The following is a 19,351-nucleotide window of genomic DNA, read 5'->3' as shown; positions in this document are numbered from 1 at the left end:
TACATTTTGAAAGTAAGAATAGAGAAAGAAAGTACACCTTAAATGGTAACAGTTTAAATGGAAGTGGGACCTTGGTGTGCAGATAACCGTGTTTTAGAGAGGGCAAGGGAGGAATACACAGAATTAGCAACATCCTCTCACAGAAATATACTTTCTTAGCCAATCTAGAATTGAAGTATACAAATCAAACTGTCCTGAAATCCATGCTATAGAAGTAGATACAGCAGCAGGTAGATAGGCCACAATATAAAGTAAATGAAATCCTTAGTTTATTATCCAGAAGCATAGAATACAACATCAACAACAACTTGCATTTATATAGCTCCTTTAACATAGTAAAACATCCCAAGGTGCTTCACAGCAGCGTTATCAAACAAAATTTGACACCGAGCCACATAAGGAAATATTAGGACAGAAGAGGTATGTTTTAAGAAGCATCTTAAAGGAGGAGAGAGAGGCGGAGAGATTTAGGGAGGGAATTCCAGAGTTTAGGACCTAGGCAGATGAAAGCACAGCCACCAATGGTAGTGTGATTAAAATAGGGGGTGTGACGTTAAACTTATACAAAACCTTAGTTAGGCCACGGCTGGACTACTGCATACAGTCTTGGGCATCCTATTATAGGAAAGATATAAAAGCAATGGTTAAAATGTAGGGCAAGTTAACAAGGATGTTACCAGTGATGAGGAGTTACAGTTACAAAGAAGGACGAGAATTGAGAAGGTTAAGGGAAGATGTTCTGTCCTCATGTCTATGATGCGACAGACAGCTAAACCCTCATCACCAAACAGGAGGCGTTGATACTTTTTTATCCAGTTTAATGACACAGGGTGAAACTACAAAGAGAACAAGAAATTACAACATCAAATAAGGCTGATTGGTATTACAATCACGATCTAAATACACAAAATAAACCTAGGATAGTAGAATGAAACGTTCCTACTATAACTCAACAGTTCTATTACAATTTGAGGTAAGTATAATACAACAATAAAAGTCTAACACATGAATGCCAGGGGAAAGACTAATAGCTAGCTACCACGGAACTCCACAAAGTGCAATATATTAACTCATCTGGCCACAAATATCAAAAAATGGTGACATAGATCAAACATAAAGAACATCTGATAAAAGGCTACTTACAGACAATGCCAACCAAGGGGGAAACTAAGAAGGATGGCGTTAGATTCTGTACACATCCCCAGCCATGAGTTCAAGATGGCTCCCTTATGGTTCTGTTTTACTTTCACTTTCTAATCATGTCACGTGACATAAATCAACAATAAGGAGGTAAGTAGTAAACACTAGGGGGAGACAAAACACAATCCCAAAATCTCATCGGAGACATAACACTCCCCGTCTGGTATCTCTAAGATGCCACATAATAATGAAAATACAACTTATCAGGGAGCAACCATCTGGTCTTCCTTGGAGAGAAGAAGCACAATCTCTGTGATTGGCCTGTAGAAGAGCTTTGTCTCATCACCGCTTGGGATCTTGACCTCTACCTTCCGAACTCTACCATCTTTGCTGGGGAAAACCTTTGAGATGATCCCCATCGGCCATTCACTTCTTTTGTTCTGACTGTCCTTCATTAAAACTATGTTCCCCATCTGGACGTTGGTCTTTGATGACTGCCATTTGCTACGTGCTTGGAGAGTTGACAGGTACTCACGTCGCCAACGGCTCCAGAAGGTGTTGGCCAGACTCTGTACCTGCTTCCACTGATGTCTCTAGAGGTCCTTGCTGCCGAACTCTCCTGGAGGTGTAGGAATGGCTTCTCCTTTCTGAGTGAGGAGGGTGGCAGGTGTCAGGATGAGTGGGAACTCTGTATCTGATGCCGGAGGGATGAGTGGTCTTGCATTGATGATGGTTACCACTTCAGCCATGAATGTGGTGAGGACTTCATGAGTGAGTCTGGAAGATCCATGTTCCAGAAGCATTGCATCCAATATGCGGCGTGTGATGCCGATCATTCGTTCCCATGAACCTCCCATATGTGAGGAATGTGGCGGATTGAAGATCCAGGTGCAACCTTGGTCTGCGAGGTATCTCTTAACTGTGTTGTCATCGTTAGAAGAAGGAATGTCGAGCTCCTTGCAGGCTCCGATGAAGTTGGTACCACAGTCAGATCGAAGCTGCTTGGCCGGTCCACGTATGGAGAAGAATGACACTTCTGTGACTTTCTGCTGGGGACGACACAGGAATTCAGGTCCTATAAGCCATGTGGTATCCCTTAAGCGAGCTGCAGTGACAGATCTGGTGGCGTGATCGGCTGGATTCAGGTGAGTAGGCACGTAGTGCCATTGTTCAGGTTGTGTTGACCTTCTGATGCGTTGGACTCTGTTATTGATGTACACATAAAACCTTCTAGTCTGGTTGCATATGTAGCCCAGCACCACCTTACTGTCTGTGTAGAACTGGATAGAGTCAGGCTTGAGATCAATCTCGGAGGTGATCAGTTCTGCCATCTCTACAGCCAGAACGGCAGCACAGGACTCCAGTCGTGGAATGCTGTGTCCGGGACGTGGTGTTAACCTTGCCTTGCCGAGGATGAAGCCTGCTTCACAATCTCCATTGGGGTTTGTGACCTTGAGGTAAGCAACTGCAGCTATGGCATCGTTTGAAGCATCAGAAAAGACACATAGGCCTAGAAATTCGGTTGTTTGCGCCAGCGGTTAGCGCCTAAAGAGACCGAGAATTGGGGCGTTACCCAATGTTGGGGCGGGCGCAATGAAGATAGCGACAACTCCCATATTGACTATACATTTAATGCCTGCGCTAAGTGTTTGCACGCGCCCGCGAGCGCAAGCAGATCATGATGTCATTTCAGTGTGCAACGCCTTTTAGGGGCGCCTGAGCAGATATTGGGTGGCGCCCGGAGCCTTTACGCCTAGCGCTATTAGTGACAGTTCGAAGGAGCGTTAACAGCCCCTTCTCGGAGTCGGGGGGTGCTATTTAAAGGGGACAGCTCTAGTATAGAAGCTTCAGCCACTTGGCCTGTTCATTGCGATCGTTGGCGGAGAGAGTTGGTGAGCTACTGTGGAGCAGAGTTTTTGGAATTTAGCATTAGAGTACTTGGGACTTTCAAACCTGTCCGGAGCAGTTGGAGCACTAGACCTAACAGCCTTTTGACCAACTGGCATCGGAATGGGAGATGCTTTGGAGGGCGACCGCCTCATGGCCGAACACTATGAAGGGGCAGAGAGACAGCGGGAGAGAGGGCCAGAATTGGCCAGAAGGAGGAGGGGCAATGGAGTTCGGCCAATCCGAGGGTATGCTGCGAGGGTCTTTAGGCAGCAGGTGTCATACCTTGACATGTCGGAGGAGCAGTGTATGCGAAGGCTCCGAATCGGGAGGGACGTTGTTACTGAGCTGTGCCACCTGCTTGCTGAGGATCTGCAGCCACGTCCACGGTGCAGGACCTCTCTGTCGGTGGCCGTTAAACTGACTGTTGCCCTCAATTTTTATGGCAACGGATCCTTTCAGTCAGCCATTGGGGACATTGTGAATATCTCTCAGGTTGCAGTCCACTGTTGCATCCGGCAAGTTACAGCTGCCCTTTATAGGCGAAGGCGTCAATTCATCACCTTCCCTCTGACCCTGGAGAAGCAGACGGAGTGCGCGCAGGGCTTCGCTGCTATTGCGGGCTTCCCCATGGTGCAGGGGGCGATTGACTGTACACACGTGGCTTTGAGGGCGCCATTCCAGAATCCTGAGGACTTCCACAGCTGCAAGGGGTTCCACTCCCTCAACGTGCAGCTGGTCTGTGACCACCGCCAAATCATCATGGCAGTCAACGCCGAATTCCCAGGGAGCAGCCACGATGCCTTTATCCTGCGGTAGACCTCAGTTTGTGACCTTTTTGAGGGGCCGGCTCGACCACGAGGCTGGCTTATTGGGGACAAGGGCTATCCTCTCTGCCCATGGCTGATGACACCACTCCATGTGTCCGCCACCCCAGCAGAAGAGCTGTTCAACAGCAGCCATCAGGCGACCAGGAACATTGTAGAGCACACTATTGCTGTGCTCAAAAAGCGTTTCCGATGTCTTGACCATTCGGGGGGAGCCCTGCAGTACTCGCCGGAGCAACTGGGTCACATCATCGTCGTCTGCTGCATGCTCCACAACTTGGCGATTCGACGCACCCGGCCAATTCCAGCTGTCCCTCAATGACCAGCAGAGCAGGCGGTCGAGGAGGAGGAGGAGGAGGAGGGAGGAAGAGCAGGCGGAGGAGGAGGAGGAGGAGGAGCATGCGGACGAGGAGGAGGAGGAGGAGGAAGATGGAAGGGCTCCTGAAAGTGGAAGGGCCATCTGTCAGAGGCTCATGAGGACTCGTTTTGAGGCCCCTCTGGCGGAATGATGAGTGTCTTTACTCCTGCGCACTTTGGATGTTTGAAAGCCTCTGAAGGCCAGCATCACTGTAATTAGTCACGTGCACCATAGCACATTAAAACTTCTCTTTATTGTCACAAAAGTCTTTCATTACAGCAAAACAATGTCATGTCAACAGAAACTATAACTAACAAAATAACAGTTAACTCTTCGGCAAAGCCGCAAAACTAAACAAACCATTTCCAACAATTACAACAGGTGAGGGTGTCCTTGAATTTGGCCAAGGAAACGTCTCAGCACCTCCCTCTACTGCTGGCCCCTTGATGGAGAACGACTTCTCTTTCGCGGACGGCCCCTTCCCTCCCTGCTGCTCCTACGTAATTGAACCCCAGTGGCGGGGTGAAGGCTGGGGGACGCCTGCTGACTTTGTGGAAGCGCAGAAGTCCCTGAGGGACGGTCTGGCCGACCGCTGGGCTTGGAGGGTGCGGACGCAGGATGCTTGATCTGAGCATGGCTGGAAGCAGTGTGCCCTGCAGGTGGTGGCAGCTGCACTGCAGACGTACCAGCGCTGGCATGTGCAATGGTCACCTGCCGAGAGAGGACACCTGCACCATGGTCGGACGACACACTGGCTCTCTGAGGGGACCGGCTCGGCTCATCCGCCACAATCGCATGCTCCACTGATTCCTGGCCTTGTATGGAACTGGAAGGGCCCGGGGTGATCCTAGCTGATGCAGATAGGGTGGCTGCAGTGAGAGTTCGCGTTGCCTCAATCTGGGTGTGGACTGTAGTGTATGTCCCTTTAAGGGAATAACTGGTCTTAGACTGCAGTGCCGGCAGTGACCACCCCTGTATAAAAGGCCCTAGCAGGCTTTTGTAGTTTCAGTTTCAAGCTGCCTCTTGTTCAGTAAAGTACCTGTTAACTGTTCTCCCGAAGTCCGTGTATTATTGAGGCGCGGACTTTACAGTGGCGACGAGTAAGTTCGAACTCACCTGCAGTGTGGCATCATCTCACGGGGATCTCGCCTGAAAGAAAGGTCCTGGAAGGTCGTAGTCTGAGCAACGGGCGTTGACCGAGGGCAACCGGCCAAAGAATCCATCGGTGTTTGGAGAATTGCGGGAGAGACTGTGGTTCCAGCGAATCGTGCTGGTAGCAGGTAGCGCACTGACCCTTCCGGACTGCGGCGGGCTCAAGCTCGATCGAGCGGCTCTACAAATCGGGCCGCGCAGCGTCGCCGGGAAAAGAAAACACGAGAGAGAGGGTGGAGCGCACAGGGCGCGGTCGGTGCTCGAGAACAGGACAGCGGAGAGAAACTAAACGGGGGGGAAGGAAAGCGAGACGTGCCGAAGCTGCGGGTCGCCGCCATTACCCCGTAGAACGCTAGGAGCAGCGTGGCAGTAAGGGGAAGAAGCAATAAAAAAGCGCGGGAGGCGCCATTTTATCCCGTTGGGGAAGAAGCAAAAGCGCGGGAGGCGCCATTTTATTCCATTGGGGAAGAAGCAAAAGCGCGGGAGGCGCCATTTTAAATCACTCAAGATGCCGAAAAGTGGCAGTATCACTGCTTTCGACAACGAGGTAGAAGACTGGACCACGTATGTAGAAAGAATCGAAGTGTACTGCAAGGCAAATGAGGTGGCCGATGGAAAGAGGGCGTCGGTATTATTAAATCTGATGGGTGCGAATACGTATGGCCTATTGCGGAATTTAATTACCCCAGCTAAACCAATGGAGAAAAGTTTTGAGGAGATTGTTCGTATCTTACAGGAACACCTAAGCCCTACACCACTGCTGATAGCAGAAAGATTCAAGTTCCATAAAAGAAACCAGCACAAAGATGAGAGCAATGCTGACTATCTTACGGAACTACGCAAGTTATCGAAGCACTGCCAGTTCAGAGCAGGACTGGCAGACACCTTACGGGATAAGTTTGTCTGCGGACTCCAGAGTGAAGGAACCCAGAAATGACTACTTTCAAAAAAGGACCGGACGCTAGAACAGGCTTTCAGCGTGGCAGTATCCTACGAAGCAGCAGCACAGGGAGCTGCGGAAATACAACAGAAACCACAAGAATACAGCGCTAACGAAATGGCGTATGGAGCCGAAAAGTGCTATCGCTGCAGCAGAACAACCCATGAGCAGAAGGACTGCTGGTTTAAAGACAAAATATGCAGGCAATGCGGGAAGATGGGACATATAGCAAGAGTCTGCAGGTCGGGAAAGAAGACCAACACGACAAGAACTACTAAGGAACAGTACAGGAAAGTAAAGAAACTGACAGATAGTAGTTCAGAAGATCAGGAGAGTGATAAGGACTCCGGGAGCAGGCGACTAAGTTGTTTAAAGTTACACAACGTGATCGCAAAAGAAGATCACCGAACCATTTGGGTCACCCTCATGATAGCAGGGTCCCCAGTGAAGATGGAATTGGACACAGGATCAGCCCTAACTGTCATGAATCGATGAGACTATGAGCGGCTATTCTCACACATACCCTTAAAGGACACGTCTATTGTATTGAAGACATACACGGGGCAAAAGGTCTACCCCAGAGGAAAAATAAGGGTGCCAGTTGAATATAACGGAAAGGAAACACAGAAACTATACATGTATATACTACGAGATGGAGGACCACCATTATTGGGACGTGAATGGATCTGAAGACTACAATTGGATTGGCATTCCATTCTGGCACTAACTGTGACTGACAAAAAAGATGATGACGTCGCACCTGGACGTCTGTCACAAATTCTATCTGACGCAGAAGAGGTTTTCCAACAAGGGCTTGGGACTCTAAAAGGAGTAAAGGCAACCAGTCTTGGCCCGCGACTGCCGAACAGAAAAATGGCAACCAGGCACGATATGCACACAGCAGGGACCACTAATGTACACAGTGGACGTTGGAGAGAGCATCGTGAGACGCCATGCTGACCAGATTCTAGAGTCACAGGAACAAGCCAAACCTGTACCACAAGCATGTGCACCTGGTAATGAGCCCGAAGTACAGATTGTGTCTACCTCAGAAGCAGGGGTATTGGAAGCTGACGAACCAACCAATGACAGTGAGCCAGAATTGACTCCACCGCCAGAACAGGATACTCGAGAAAGGCGCTATCCAGTCCGGATCAGGAAGCCTCTTCAAAGACTGAACTTATAAATGACTATTTCAGTTGATGTATATATTACTGAGAAAATTGTAATTGTAATTAGTTATTATTTAGTTGTTAAATGAATGTTATGTACTGTTTATCTGAAAGGGGAGGAATTGTTGTGTATGTACCTTTAAGGGAATAACTGGTCTTAGACTGCAGTACCGGCAGTGACCACGCCTGTATAAAAGGCCCTAGCAGGCTTCTGTAGTTTCAGTTTCAAGCTGCCTCTTGTTCAGTAAAGTACCTGTTAACTGTTCTCCCGAAGTCTGTGTATTATTGAGGCGCGGACTTTACATGGACGAGGCCGGCAAGTGACTGCGTGGCAGCAGTGAGGACTTGTGAGCCAGGTGCCAGTGCTTCGGAGAAGCCCTGGACAGTTCTTTCCATTGCTTCGGACAAGGCCGGTGCCGACCGCTCCACTGCCTCGGACAAGCCCTGGACAGACCTTTCCAGGAATTGTCCGAAGCCCTGAACAGTCCTTTCCATAGCGGCCTCGAAGCCCTGGACAGTCCTCTCCATTGTTGGCCCGAAGCCCTGGACAGTCCTCTCCATTGTTGCCCCGAAGCCCTCGAGAGTCCTCTTCATTGTTGGCCCGAAGCCCTCGAGAGTCCTCTCCATTGTTGCCCCGAAGCCCTCGAGAGTCCTGTCCATTGTTGCCCCGAAGCCCTGGAGAGTCCTGTCCATTGTTGCCCCGAAGCCCTGGAGAGTCCTCTCCATTGTTGCCCCGAAGTCCAACACACTCTTTGCCAGTGTATCTATTGACTGAGGCATCCTCCCCACTGCAGCCATCAGCTCAGTGTGCCTGAGCCGGGCCTGGGTGCTCATTTCAGCCAGGCGACGCACCTCCTCTGCACTCTGTGCAGCAGTCATCACTACCTGCCTTGCCCTCCGGGGAGGCGGTGGCCGAACTTGCCTACCTCCCTTGCGTTGCTGCATGCCGCTTGTTCCGGCAACTGGCTGATCCTCAGAGCCACCCCCCCCTCCCCTCCAGGGAACTACTATCCCCAGTCTGTAGGTGTGTATGCTCCCCTGAGATTGGAATGGATGGTCCGGCTTCCTCCTGATCCTCGCCTCCGGAGGCACTGGCACTGGCAGCTTCAGGGCGTTGAGCCCGAGTTGGTGATGCATCATCTGAAAGCAGGGAGGTGGAAGAGTGGCTTTAGCAAAAGGACAGATTGGCGGAAAGGCATGCCAAATTGCGGCAAGGCTCTGACATGGCTGCACACTGAGGAAGCATGCTGGCGGGGGGACCAAGTGGAAGGAAACAGCTGAAAAAGGAGAGAGCCTTACCCTCGCTGTCGGAAATGGGGTCAGCAGCTGCAGTGGTAACAGGACCAGACAGACGTCCTCCAAGAATCTGGTGCACTCTCTCCTCGAGATCCATCAGAGTGACGACTTGTGGAGGCCCGCCACCGGTTCGAGTCTGGTCCTTTCGCCTCGCCGCCAGCTTGGACTGCAGGGGAAAGAAGGGGAAGGTCTGTAACATGATGCCTTGAGAGATCATCTCATGCCCCCCATGGTGCAAGAGCCCTTACATGAGGCCTTGAGAGATCATCGCATGCCCCCCATGGTGCAAGAGCTCTTACATGAGGCCTTGAGAGATCATCTCATGCCCCCCATGGTGCAAGAACTCTTACATAAGGCCTTGAGAGATCATCGCATGCCCCCCATGGTGCAAGGGCCCTTACATGTGGCCTTGAGTGAAATGTCCATGTGTGTGCCCAGAAAGGGCCATGGGTGCTTGCTGACAGATGGCCATTGGGGCATTATGGCAACAGGGTGCTCGAAGTCAGGTGCAGATGGAGGGAATCAGAAGTTTGCATAACCAACACTCACCCTAACGACCCGAGTGAGGTCGTTGAATTTCTTCCTGCACTGAACAGGGGTCCTGGTCGCCATGCTGCTGGAGTTGACCCTCAGAGGAACCTCCCTCCAAGATCGCCGGTAGCCTTTTGATTCGGCCTCTTGCCATTGTCAGGATACAGAACATCTCGACGGCGCTCAACTGCAGACACCAACTGGTCCAGAGACTCAGTGCTGAAGCGCTCTGCTCTCTCTCTCACCTTCTCCATCCTGACCAAGTTTCTTGCGCCAGAGAAGGGCGAGCGCCGATTCTGAGGCCTACAGGGCGTTGAGTGTGGCAGCTCAGGCTGACTGACCCACCCCTTTAAGAGCCGGCCGGCGCCTGGAAGTCTCGTGGTTTCCGGTAATTGAGATCACCTGCGCTGTGCCCGTCCGCGCCGATATTGGGTAGCGCCTGAACTTTTGCGCCTTAGGAGCCCCGTGCAACATCTGAGTTCGCACCTCAATCCCCTTTGGGGGCGATGCAACCCAATATCTCGCCAGGCAGCGATAAGTTTCGTCTGGCTATAAACTTTGCGCAGCGCCAGTTCTAGCGCCTCAAGCGGGGCTATACCCAATTTCTAGGCCATATTTAGAGTCATAGAGTCATAGAGTCATACAGTTTTACAGCGCAGAAAGAGGCCCTTCGGCCCATCGTGTCTGCGCTGCCCATCCATCCCTGTCCAGTCTAATCCCATTTTCCAGCATTTGGTCCATAGCCTTGTATGCAATGGCATTTCAAGTGCTCAGCCAAATGCTTCTTGAATGTTGTGAGGGTTCCTGCCTCTACCACCCTTTTAGGCATTGAGTTCCACATTCCAACCACCCTCTGGGTGAAAAAGTTCCTCCTCAAATCCCCTCTAAATCTCCTGCCCCTTACCCTGAATCTATGCCCCCTTGTTATTGACCCCCCTACTAAGGGGAAAAGTTCCTCTTTGTCTACCCTATCTATGCCCCTCATCATTTTGTATACCTCAATCAGGTCCCCCCTCAGCCTTCTTTGCTCCAAGGAAAACAACCCCAGCCTGTTTAGTCTTTCTTCATAGCTGAGGCGCTCCATCCCAGGTAACATCCTGGTGAATCTTCTCTGCACCCTCTCCAAGGCAATCACATCCTTCCTATAGTGAGGCGACCAGAACTGCACACAGTACTCCAGCTGTGGCCTCACCAGCGTTTTGTACAGCTCCATCATAACCTCCCTGCTCTTATATTCTATGCCTCGGCTAATGAAGGCAAGTATCCCATATGCCTTTTTAACCACCTTATCTACCTGTTCCGCTGCCTTCAGGGATCTATGTACATGTACACCAAGGTCCCTCTGACCCTCTGTACTTCCTAGGGTCCTACCACTCATTGTGTATTCCCTTGCCTTATTTGTCCGTCCAAAATGCATCACCTCGCACTTTTCAGGGTTAAATTCCATTTGCCACTTTTCCGCCCATCTGACCAACCCGTTTATATCGTCCTGTAGCCTGAGGCTTTCCTCCTCGCAATTTACCACCCCACCAATTTTCGTGTCATCTGCGAACTTACTGATCATACCTTTCACATTCTCATCCAAATCATTTATGTAGATCACAAACAACAAGGGACCCAGCACCGATCCCTGAGGTACCCCACTGGACACAGGCTTCCAGTCACAAAAGCAACCTTCGACCATCACCCTCTGCCTCCTGCCACTCAGCCAGTTTAGGATCCAACGCGCCAAGGCACCCTGGATCCCATGGGCTCTTACCTTCTTGACCAGTCTCCTATGCGGGACTTTGTCAAAAGCTTTACTGAAGTCCATGTAAACCACATCCACAGCATTTCCCTCATCCACCCCCCTAGTCACCCCCTCGAAAAATTCAATCAGATTTGTCAGACATGATTTACCCTTGACAAAGCCATGCTGACTATCCCCGATTAATCCTTGCCTCTCCAAGTGTAGACTAATTTTGTCCCTCAGAATTTTTTCCAATAATTTCCCTACCACAGATGTTAGGCTCACTGGCCTGTAATTCCCTGGTTTATCCCTGCTACCCTTCTTGTATAATGGTACTACATTAGCTGTTCTCCAGTCCTCTGGTACATCCCCTGTGGCCAGAGAGGTTCTGAAAATTTGTGTCAGAGCCCCTGCAATCTCCTCCTTTGTCTCCCACAGCAGCCTGGGATACATCTCGTCCAGGCCTGGGGATTTATCCACTTTTTGGCCTGTTAAAACCGCTAGCACCTCCTCCCTCTCGATGCTAATATGTTCAAGTATGTCACAGTCCCCTTGCCCGATTTCTATGTCTGCATCGTCTTTCTCCATAGTGAACACAGATGCAAAAAATTCATTTAAAACCCCGCCTACATCATTTGGCTCTACACACAGATTGCCACTTTGGTCCCTAATGGGCCCTACCCTTTCCCTGGTTATCCTCTTGCCCTTAATATACTTATAAAACAGCTTAGGATTTTCCTTTATTTTGCTCACCGGTGTTATTTCATGGCCCCTCCTCGCCCTCCTAATTTCTTTTTTAAGTATGCCCCTGCACTTTTTATACTCCTCTAGGGCTTCTTCCGTCTTTAGTCTTTTGTAACTGCCAAAAGCCCCCCTTTTATTTCTAATGCATTTTTGTATATCCCTTGTCATCCAAGGTTCCCTTTGCTTGTTGGTCCCACCCTTGACCTTTACAGGAACATGTTGGCGTTGTACTCTCTCTATTTCCCTTCTGAAAGTCTCCCACTGTTTTGATGTGGATTTTCCTATAAGTAGCTGCTCCCAGTCCACTTTGGCCAGATCCTGCCTTATCATCTTAAAATCGGCCTTCCCCCAATTTAGAACTCTTATTTCCGGGCCGTCTTTGTCTTTTTCCATGACCACCTTAAATCTCACCAAATTATGGTCACTGTCGCCAAAATGCTCTCCTACTGATACTTCCACCACTTGCCCGGCTACATTCCCCAGAATTAGGTCCAGTACCGCCCCCTCTCTTGTAGGACTTTCTACATGTTGGCTCAAAAAGCTCTCCTGGATGCACTTTAAGAATTCTGCACCCTCTAAGCCTTTCACACTCTGACTATCCCAATTTATATTGGGGAAGTTGAAATCCCCCACTATTATTACCCTATTATTTTCGCACTTCTCTGAGATTTGCCTACATATCTGTTCCTCTATCTCCCCCTGACTGTTTGGGGGCCTATAGTACACTCCCAGCAAAGTGCTTGCCCCCTTTTTGTTTTTAAGTTCTACCCATGTGGCCTCATTAGAGGAACCCGCTAATATATCGTCCCTCCTTACAGCAGTAATTGACTCCTTAATTAATATTGCAACACCCCCTCCCCTTTTACACCCCCCTCTGTCTCGCCTGAAGATTGTATACCCCGGAATATTGAGCTGCCAGTCCTGACCCTCCCTCAACCATGTCTCCGTGATAGCAACAATATCGTACTCCCATGCGTTCAACAACAACTTCAGTTCATCCACCTTATTTGTAAGACTCCTTGCATTAAAATATATGCCTTCCAGCCCTGCCATATTCCCTTTTGCCTTCACATATTTGCTCTGCCTTCCCAGCTGACTTGTTTTTTCCTCTGTATTTGGCTGTAAATCACCCCCTACTATAGCTCCACTCTGTACCCCATCCCCCTGCCAAGTTAGTTTAAACCCCCCCCAGCAGTGCTAGCAAACCTCCCCGCAAGGATATTGGTTCCCCTCTGGTTCAGGTGTAAACCGTCCGACTTGTACAAGTCCCACCTTTCCCAGAAGCAGACCCAGTGATCCAGGAAACTAAAGCCCTCCCCCCTGCACCATCCCTTTAGCCACGCATTCATCTGTTCTATCTTCCTATTCCTATACCCACTAGCACGTGGCACCGGGAGTAATCCAGAGATTACAACCTTTGAGGTCCTGCTCTTTAATCCTTCACCTAGCTCCCTAAATTCTTGCTGCAGGACCTCATCCCTCTTTTTGCCTATGTCGTTGGTACCAATGTGGACCACGACCTCTGGCTGTTCACCCTCCCCCTCCAGAATGCCCTGCAGCCGCTCAGTGATATCCTTGACCCTGGCACCAGGGAGGCAACAAACCATCCTGGATTCACGTCTACGGCCACAGAAACGCCTATCTGTTCCCCTTACTATAGAATCCCCTACCACTATTGCTCTCCCACTCTTTTCCCCCCCTTCCTGGGCAGCAGGAGCATCCCCAGTGCCAGGAAGTTGGCTGCTGCTGCCTTCCCCTGGTGAGTCATCCCCCTCAACAGTATCCAAAACGGTATACTTGTTTGAGAGGGGAATGGTCACAGGGGTCTCCTGCACTACCTGCCTGCTTCTATTGCCCCGCCAGGTGGTCACCCATTTCCTATCTTCCTGTGCAGCCCTTCCCTGCGGTGTGACTAACTCACTAAACGTGCTATCCACGACCCTCTCAGCATTGTGAATGCTCCACAACCCATCCACCCGCATCTCCAGCGCCTCAATGCGGTCTGCTAGTAGCTGCAGATGGATGCATTTCCTGCACACGTGGTCACCAGGGGCAGTGTCCCTGAATTCCCACATGGAGCAAGAGGAGCACATCACGGGGCTGGGCTCTCCTGGCATGACTTACCCTTTAATTAATTTAAATGAATTTACTATCACCAATTTAAGATATCTCTAAGGCGCTTGTATAGTCTACCACAGTCCCTGCTACGCCAGAAAAGACCCTAGTAACTATAAACTACAGAGTTAAAGTTTAAAATAGAGAAATACTCACCAACCAATCACTTACTTGCTCCCTGGTGATGTCACACTCTGATTACTTTTTACCTCTCTCCCCGCTGCTGAGTTGGTAAGCCTCGCTGGTTGCCGGTTTTTAAGCCGGGCTCCTCCTCGCTGCTCCTCCCTGCTCCGAGTGTTCTCGGGCCTCGCTGGTCGCCGGTTTTTAAGCCGGGCTCCTCCTCGCTGCTCCTCCCTGCTCCGAGTGTTCTCGGGCCTCGCTGGTCGCCGGTTTTTAAGCCGGGCTCCTCCTCGCTGCTCCTCCCTGCTCCGAGTGTTCTCGGGCCTCGCTGGTCGCCGGTTTTTAAGCCGGGCTCCTCCTCGCTGCTCCTCCCTGCTCCGAGCGTTCTCGGGCCTCGCTGGTCGCCGGTTTTTAAGCCGGGCTCCTCCTCGCTGCTCCTCCCTGCTCCGAGTGTTCTCGGGCCTCGCTGGTCGCCGGTTTTTAAGCCGGGCTCCTCCTCGCTGCTCCTCCCTGCTCCGAGTGTTCTCGAGCCTCGCTGGTCGCCGGTTTTTAAGCCGGGCTCCTCCTCGCTGCTCCTCCCTGCTCCGAGTGTTCTCGGGCCTCGCTGGTCGCCGGTTTTTAAGCCGGGCTCCTCCTCGCTGCTCCTCCCTGCTCCGAGTGTTCTCGGGCCTCGCTGGTCGCCGGTTTTTAAGCCGGGCTCCTCCTCGCTGCTCCTCCCTGCTCCGAGTGTTCTCGGGCCTCGCTGGTCGCCGGTTTTTAAGCCGGGCTCCTCCTCGCTGCTCCTCCCTGCTCCTCCCTGCTATTTCTTTGTGTTGAGCTTCAGAGGGAGAGATGAGAGTATAGGGTCTTGGAATTTGAAGCTTTCTGAGGTCTTGGAGAGAGTTTCTCCATGTGTGCCAAGATCCCTCCTTTTCTCGAGGTAGTGGTGAATCCCAATCGTTCGTGTCTGCCGTGAGGTCTCTAAGCAGAGCTTTTCCTTGGATGATGACTGGTGCCACAAAACCAAGGGGGTCGAACAGGCCATTCACCGTAGGAAGGACACCAAGACGAGTGAAGGGCTTTTCGCTGTCTTCAACTTGGAAGGTAAAGGTATCTGTATTCAGGTCCCAACTGAGCCCAAAGCTGCGCTGTAGAGGAGGTAAGTCAACTCCAAGGTCCAGGTCCTTTAGGTCATTGTCGTGGTCTTCTGAGGCAAAGGCTTTCTGTATGAATGAAATGAAGTGGTCGTTTGTATCCGGCTTTCTTTCCAGCGTGCGGCGGAGAGAGATGAGTCGATTGAGTGCTTGTCCTCGGTTGTTAGGAAGCCGTCGTCTTGGAGGTCTGAACGGTAGAGGAGCGACCCAGCTATTGCTACTGTCCATGAAGACCTCTTCATCCATGTTCTTTATAAAGAGTTTGTCCTCAATGGAAGGAGCTAACTTGTCATCGTCACTCGTCCTTTTGCAGACTGCCTGACCAAGACGATCCTCTTGCTTTCTGTGTTCTGGTTGCTCAGTAGGATCATCAGAGAGAGAGCTTGGCACCTGTATGCCATATCTTTCTTTCACTTGAAAGCTGTTGGGGCACGGATCAAAGAGTGAGGGGCGACCATTCTCCAGCACATTTGTATGGAATGTGTTCACCTTGGCAGGTCTGTGGGCGTTTCCCAGACAAACATCACCGATGATGATCCACCCTAGGTCAAGTCTCTGAGCATAAGGTGAGTCGTGTGGACCATTTATCTGTTCACGTACCTTGTGGATTCTCAATATGTCTCTGCCTAGTACAAGCAGGATGGGAGCTTGAGGGTTCAACGGTGGAATCTGGTAAGCCACTGGTTTGAGATGAGCATGATGAAGCGTTGCTTCAGGTGTAGGGATCTCTGACCTGTTATCAGGCACCTGGTTACACTCGATTAGTGTGGGCAGAGGCAGGCTCGTCTTTCCATCAAGGGTCTCCACTACGAAACCACTGGCCCTCCTTCCCGATTTCTCCACTAGGCCGGCACAAGTTTTCAGTGAATATGGGGAGCTGTTTCCTTCTATGTTGAAGTGGTCAAAGAACTGAGACGTGGCGAGTGATCTGTTACTCTGATCATCTAGCATGGCGTATATCTTTATGGCTTTCTCTGGCTGTCCTTCAGGGTAGACCGTCACAAGACAGATTTTGGAACAGGATTTGCCGCTGATGTGTGCTCCGCAGACCTTGGTGCAATGTGAGGTTACTTCAGGTGTCAGAATGTCTTCCTCTTCCTCCCCGCCGTGCTCTGCTGCGGCGGTAGAGGCCGTTGAGACCCAGGGGGCTGGACCTGGGTGGAGTGCTGTGTTGTGGCCTTCGCTATTGCATTCTGCGCATTTGACGGCCGTGTTACAGTCCCGTGCCAGGTGAGTTGAAGAGGAACAGCATTTATAACAGATGCCACGTTCCTTTAAGAATGATTTGCGATCCTCCAAAGTCCGTTCTCTGAAGCTCCGACACCTCCTGAGCGGGAGTGGCTTGTTGTGAATGGGGTATTGCTTGACGGGGTCGTCCGTTTTCCCATCTGCGTCGTCGCTGGAGGAGGTGGTGGACAGTGACATTTCAGTTTTATGAACTGACACTGGAGTTCTCTGGCTGGACCTTGTAGCAGACTGTGCTGTCTTTGGTGGCCCAGGGCTTTGAGTGGAGAAGAAGAAGCTTGGGTCGTTTCTTATTTTAGCCTGCTGGCAGATAAACTTGGCAAAAAAGGAGAAAGGTGGAAAGGGAACATTGTGATCTTCCTTATACTTTGATCCCTGAGTTATCCATTTTTCCTGCAAGTTGAATGGTAACTTTTCAACAATGGGATTTATCCCGCGTGCCGTGTCAAGGTACAGAAGACCTGGCAGACATCCCTCAGTTTTTGCTGAGTCAATTTCCATTAGGACGTCACCTAACTCTCTGAGCTTCAGGCGGTCTCGATTGAGGATATTGGGAAAGTTCTCCAGCTTCTCAAACAGTGCATTCTCAACCACCTCCGGGGAGCCATAGCTCTCGTCCAGACGATCCCATATCATCTTCAACCCCCTTTCCGGGAGGTTAATGTGTACAGCTCGAAGTCTCTTGGCATGCTTCCTTACCCAGCCATTTAGCAAGTAGGTCGATTTCTTCGCTTGCTGACAGGTCTAACCCTCTTATGGTGTTCCGAAAAGTAGACCTCCATGCTCTGTAGTCTTCAGGTTGGTCGTTGAACTGTAGCAGCCCGGTGGTGACGAGTTCACGACGTGCGAAGAACCTCACGAAATCTGACATGCCTTGGGTCTGTTCGTAGTGAGGTAGAGCAGCTGGACTGTGATAGGTTTGCAGATGTTGTGAACGATAATGATGGGTTAGCCTTTGGTCTTCTGGTTGGAACTTGTGTTCGTCCTCTTCCACAGTGTTTTTGTTGAGCTCACAACGGCGCTGAGATGCATGGCCAGGCTCTTCCTGTTCGTGTATTAACTCTGGAACAGGCTCCATGTCGGGCATTGAAGAGTTAACAGTTCATGACCTGGAGTGGCTTTGTATGTATTCTGTGGTGCGTTGCACTGGATCTTGATGAGGGAGATGAAGGTTAAGGTTGCTGCCTGTTGCTTCACCTTCAACAGCTGCTTCAAGGACTTCTGCCTCTGCTGCCTCTTTTTCCATATCCAATATGGCTAATGTTGCTTCAATACGTGCCTTTTCCATTTTTATGTCCATTTCCTTTTGAGCAAAGGACATCTTTGCTTTGGCTGCTTCGGCCTTGGCTCTGGCCATCGCTGCTGCTGCACCAGTAACAGACCTACTTGAATGCCTGGAGGAGCCAGAACAGTGAGATCTGGTCTCCTCTGCTTGTTTCAATGGTGACTGTTCCTCCATTCCAGCTTGTGGGACTGGTGTCTGGAATGTGTGGCTTCGGAGATGCATTGACTCGTGTTGGTGTTAAGTATGTACCCAGGATGATGATGTAGAGTATCTGTACCTTTAGTAGGTTCGCCCATGGGAAAGGTGTCTTTTCACTGTTCTGTCCTCCTCATGTCTATGATTCGACAGACAGCTAAACCCTCATCACCAAACAGGAGGCGTTGATACTTTTTTATCCAGTTTAATGACACAGGGTGAAACTACAAAGAGAACAAGAAATTACAACATCAAATAAGGCTGATTGGTATTACAATCACGATCTGAATACACAAAATAAACCTAGGATAGTAGAATGAAACATTCCTACTATAACTCAACGGTTCTATTACAATTTGAGGTAAGTATGATACAACAATAAAAGTCTAACACATGAATGCCAGGGGAAAGACTAATAGCTAGCTACCACGGAACTCCACAAAGTGCAATATATTAACTCATCTGGCCACAAATATCAAAAAATGGTGACATAGATCAAACGTAAAGAACATCTGATAAAAGGCTACTTACAGACAATGCCAACCAAGGGGGAAACTAAGAAGGATGGCGTTAGATTCTGTACACATCCCCAGCCATGAGTTCAAGATGGCTCCCTTGTGGTTCTGTTTTACTTTCACTTTCTAATCATGTCACATGACATAAATCAACAATAAGGAGGTAAGTAGTAAACACTAGGGGGAGACAAAACACAATACCAAAATCTCATCGGAGACATAATAGAAGACCTTATAAAGATCTTCAAGATTACGAAGGGTTATTTTAGAGTAAACAGTGATAGATTGTTCCTACTGGTCAGTGAAACAGCAACGAGAAGGCACAGATTTAAAATAGTCACAAAAAGGATTAGAGGTTAGAAAAACATTCTTTTCATGAAGAGTGGTTAGAATGCAGGTTTCCTTTCCACAGACCATTGGTGAAGTAGAGTCCATGAATGTTTTCAGAAACAAAACTAGCTAGTTGCTGGAAAAGAGGAATATTAAAGGGTATGAGGAGTAGGATTAGACACAACTCGTGATTACTGCTTTGCTGAAGGCAATGACTTTTCCACTGAGATATGGTTACATGTTATTTGCCTTTTCAACAAGCTGAAGGATTCATTCCATCAGCAACCAGCAGATGGCAGTGTTCCCCTGTCAATGTGTACGCCCAAGGTTAGTAACTAACATAGTGATGCTTAGAATTCGTCGACAACAAAGTCCAACACTGCCTTCAGTGTGCCAGTGCAGCCTTCAGTCGCCTGAGGAAGAGAGTGTTTGAAGACCAGGACCTCAAACCCGGCACTAAGCTCATGGTCTACAGAGCAGCAGTGATACCCGCCCTGCTGTATGCCTCAGAGACATGGACCATGTACAGCAGGCACCTCAAAGCACTGGAGAGGTACCACCAACGCTGCCTCCGCAAGGTCCTGCAAATCCATTGGCAGGATAGGCGCACCAACGTCGGTGTTCTTGCTCAGGCCAA

General features: G+C 49.9%; 1 protein-coding gene and 1 long non-coding RNA gene across 2 annotated transcripts; both read right to left on the bottom strand.

Moving 5' to 3' along the window:
- Positions 1-252: 252 nt before the first annotated feature.
- LOC147101275 (uncharacterized) lies at positions 253-6,310 on the bottom strand. The gene is made up of 2 exons (XR_015073469.1): positions 1,144-6,310; positions 253-836 (listed from the first exon to the last, which is right to left on the bottom strand). It is a non-coding gene; the product is annotated as an uncharacterized LOC147101275 (long non-coding RNA).
- A 7,670-nt stretch (positions 6,311-13,980) lies between these two features.
- LOC147101274 (uncharacterized) lies at positions 13,981-18,654 on the bottom strand. The gene is made up of 3 exons (XM_085966019.1): positions 18,401-18,654; positions 14,479-18,093; positions 13,981-14,004 (listed from the first exon to the last, which is right to left on the bottom strand). Exons 2-3 carry the CDS (start codon positions 17,023-17,025, stop codon positions 13,981-13,983), a joined length of 2,571 nt encoding a protein of 856 aa, XP_085822145.1. The 5' UTR covers positions 17,026-18,093; positions 18,401-18,654.
- Between the last annotated feature and the right edge of the window lie 697 nt (positions 18,655-19,351).

Source organism: Somniosus microcephalus, chromosome 24, assembly GCF_052327205.1.
Source record: "Somniosus microcephalus isolate GS21.2 chromosome 24, FLI_Smic_1.0, whole genome shotgun sequence".
Classification (NCBI taxonomy): Eukaryota; Metazoa; Chordata; class Chondrichthyes; order Squaliformes; family Somniosidae; genus Somniosus; species Somniosus microcephalus.
Note: the sequence above shows the minus strand (reverse complement) of the source record. Positions and strands in the feature narration are given on the sequence as shown.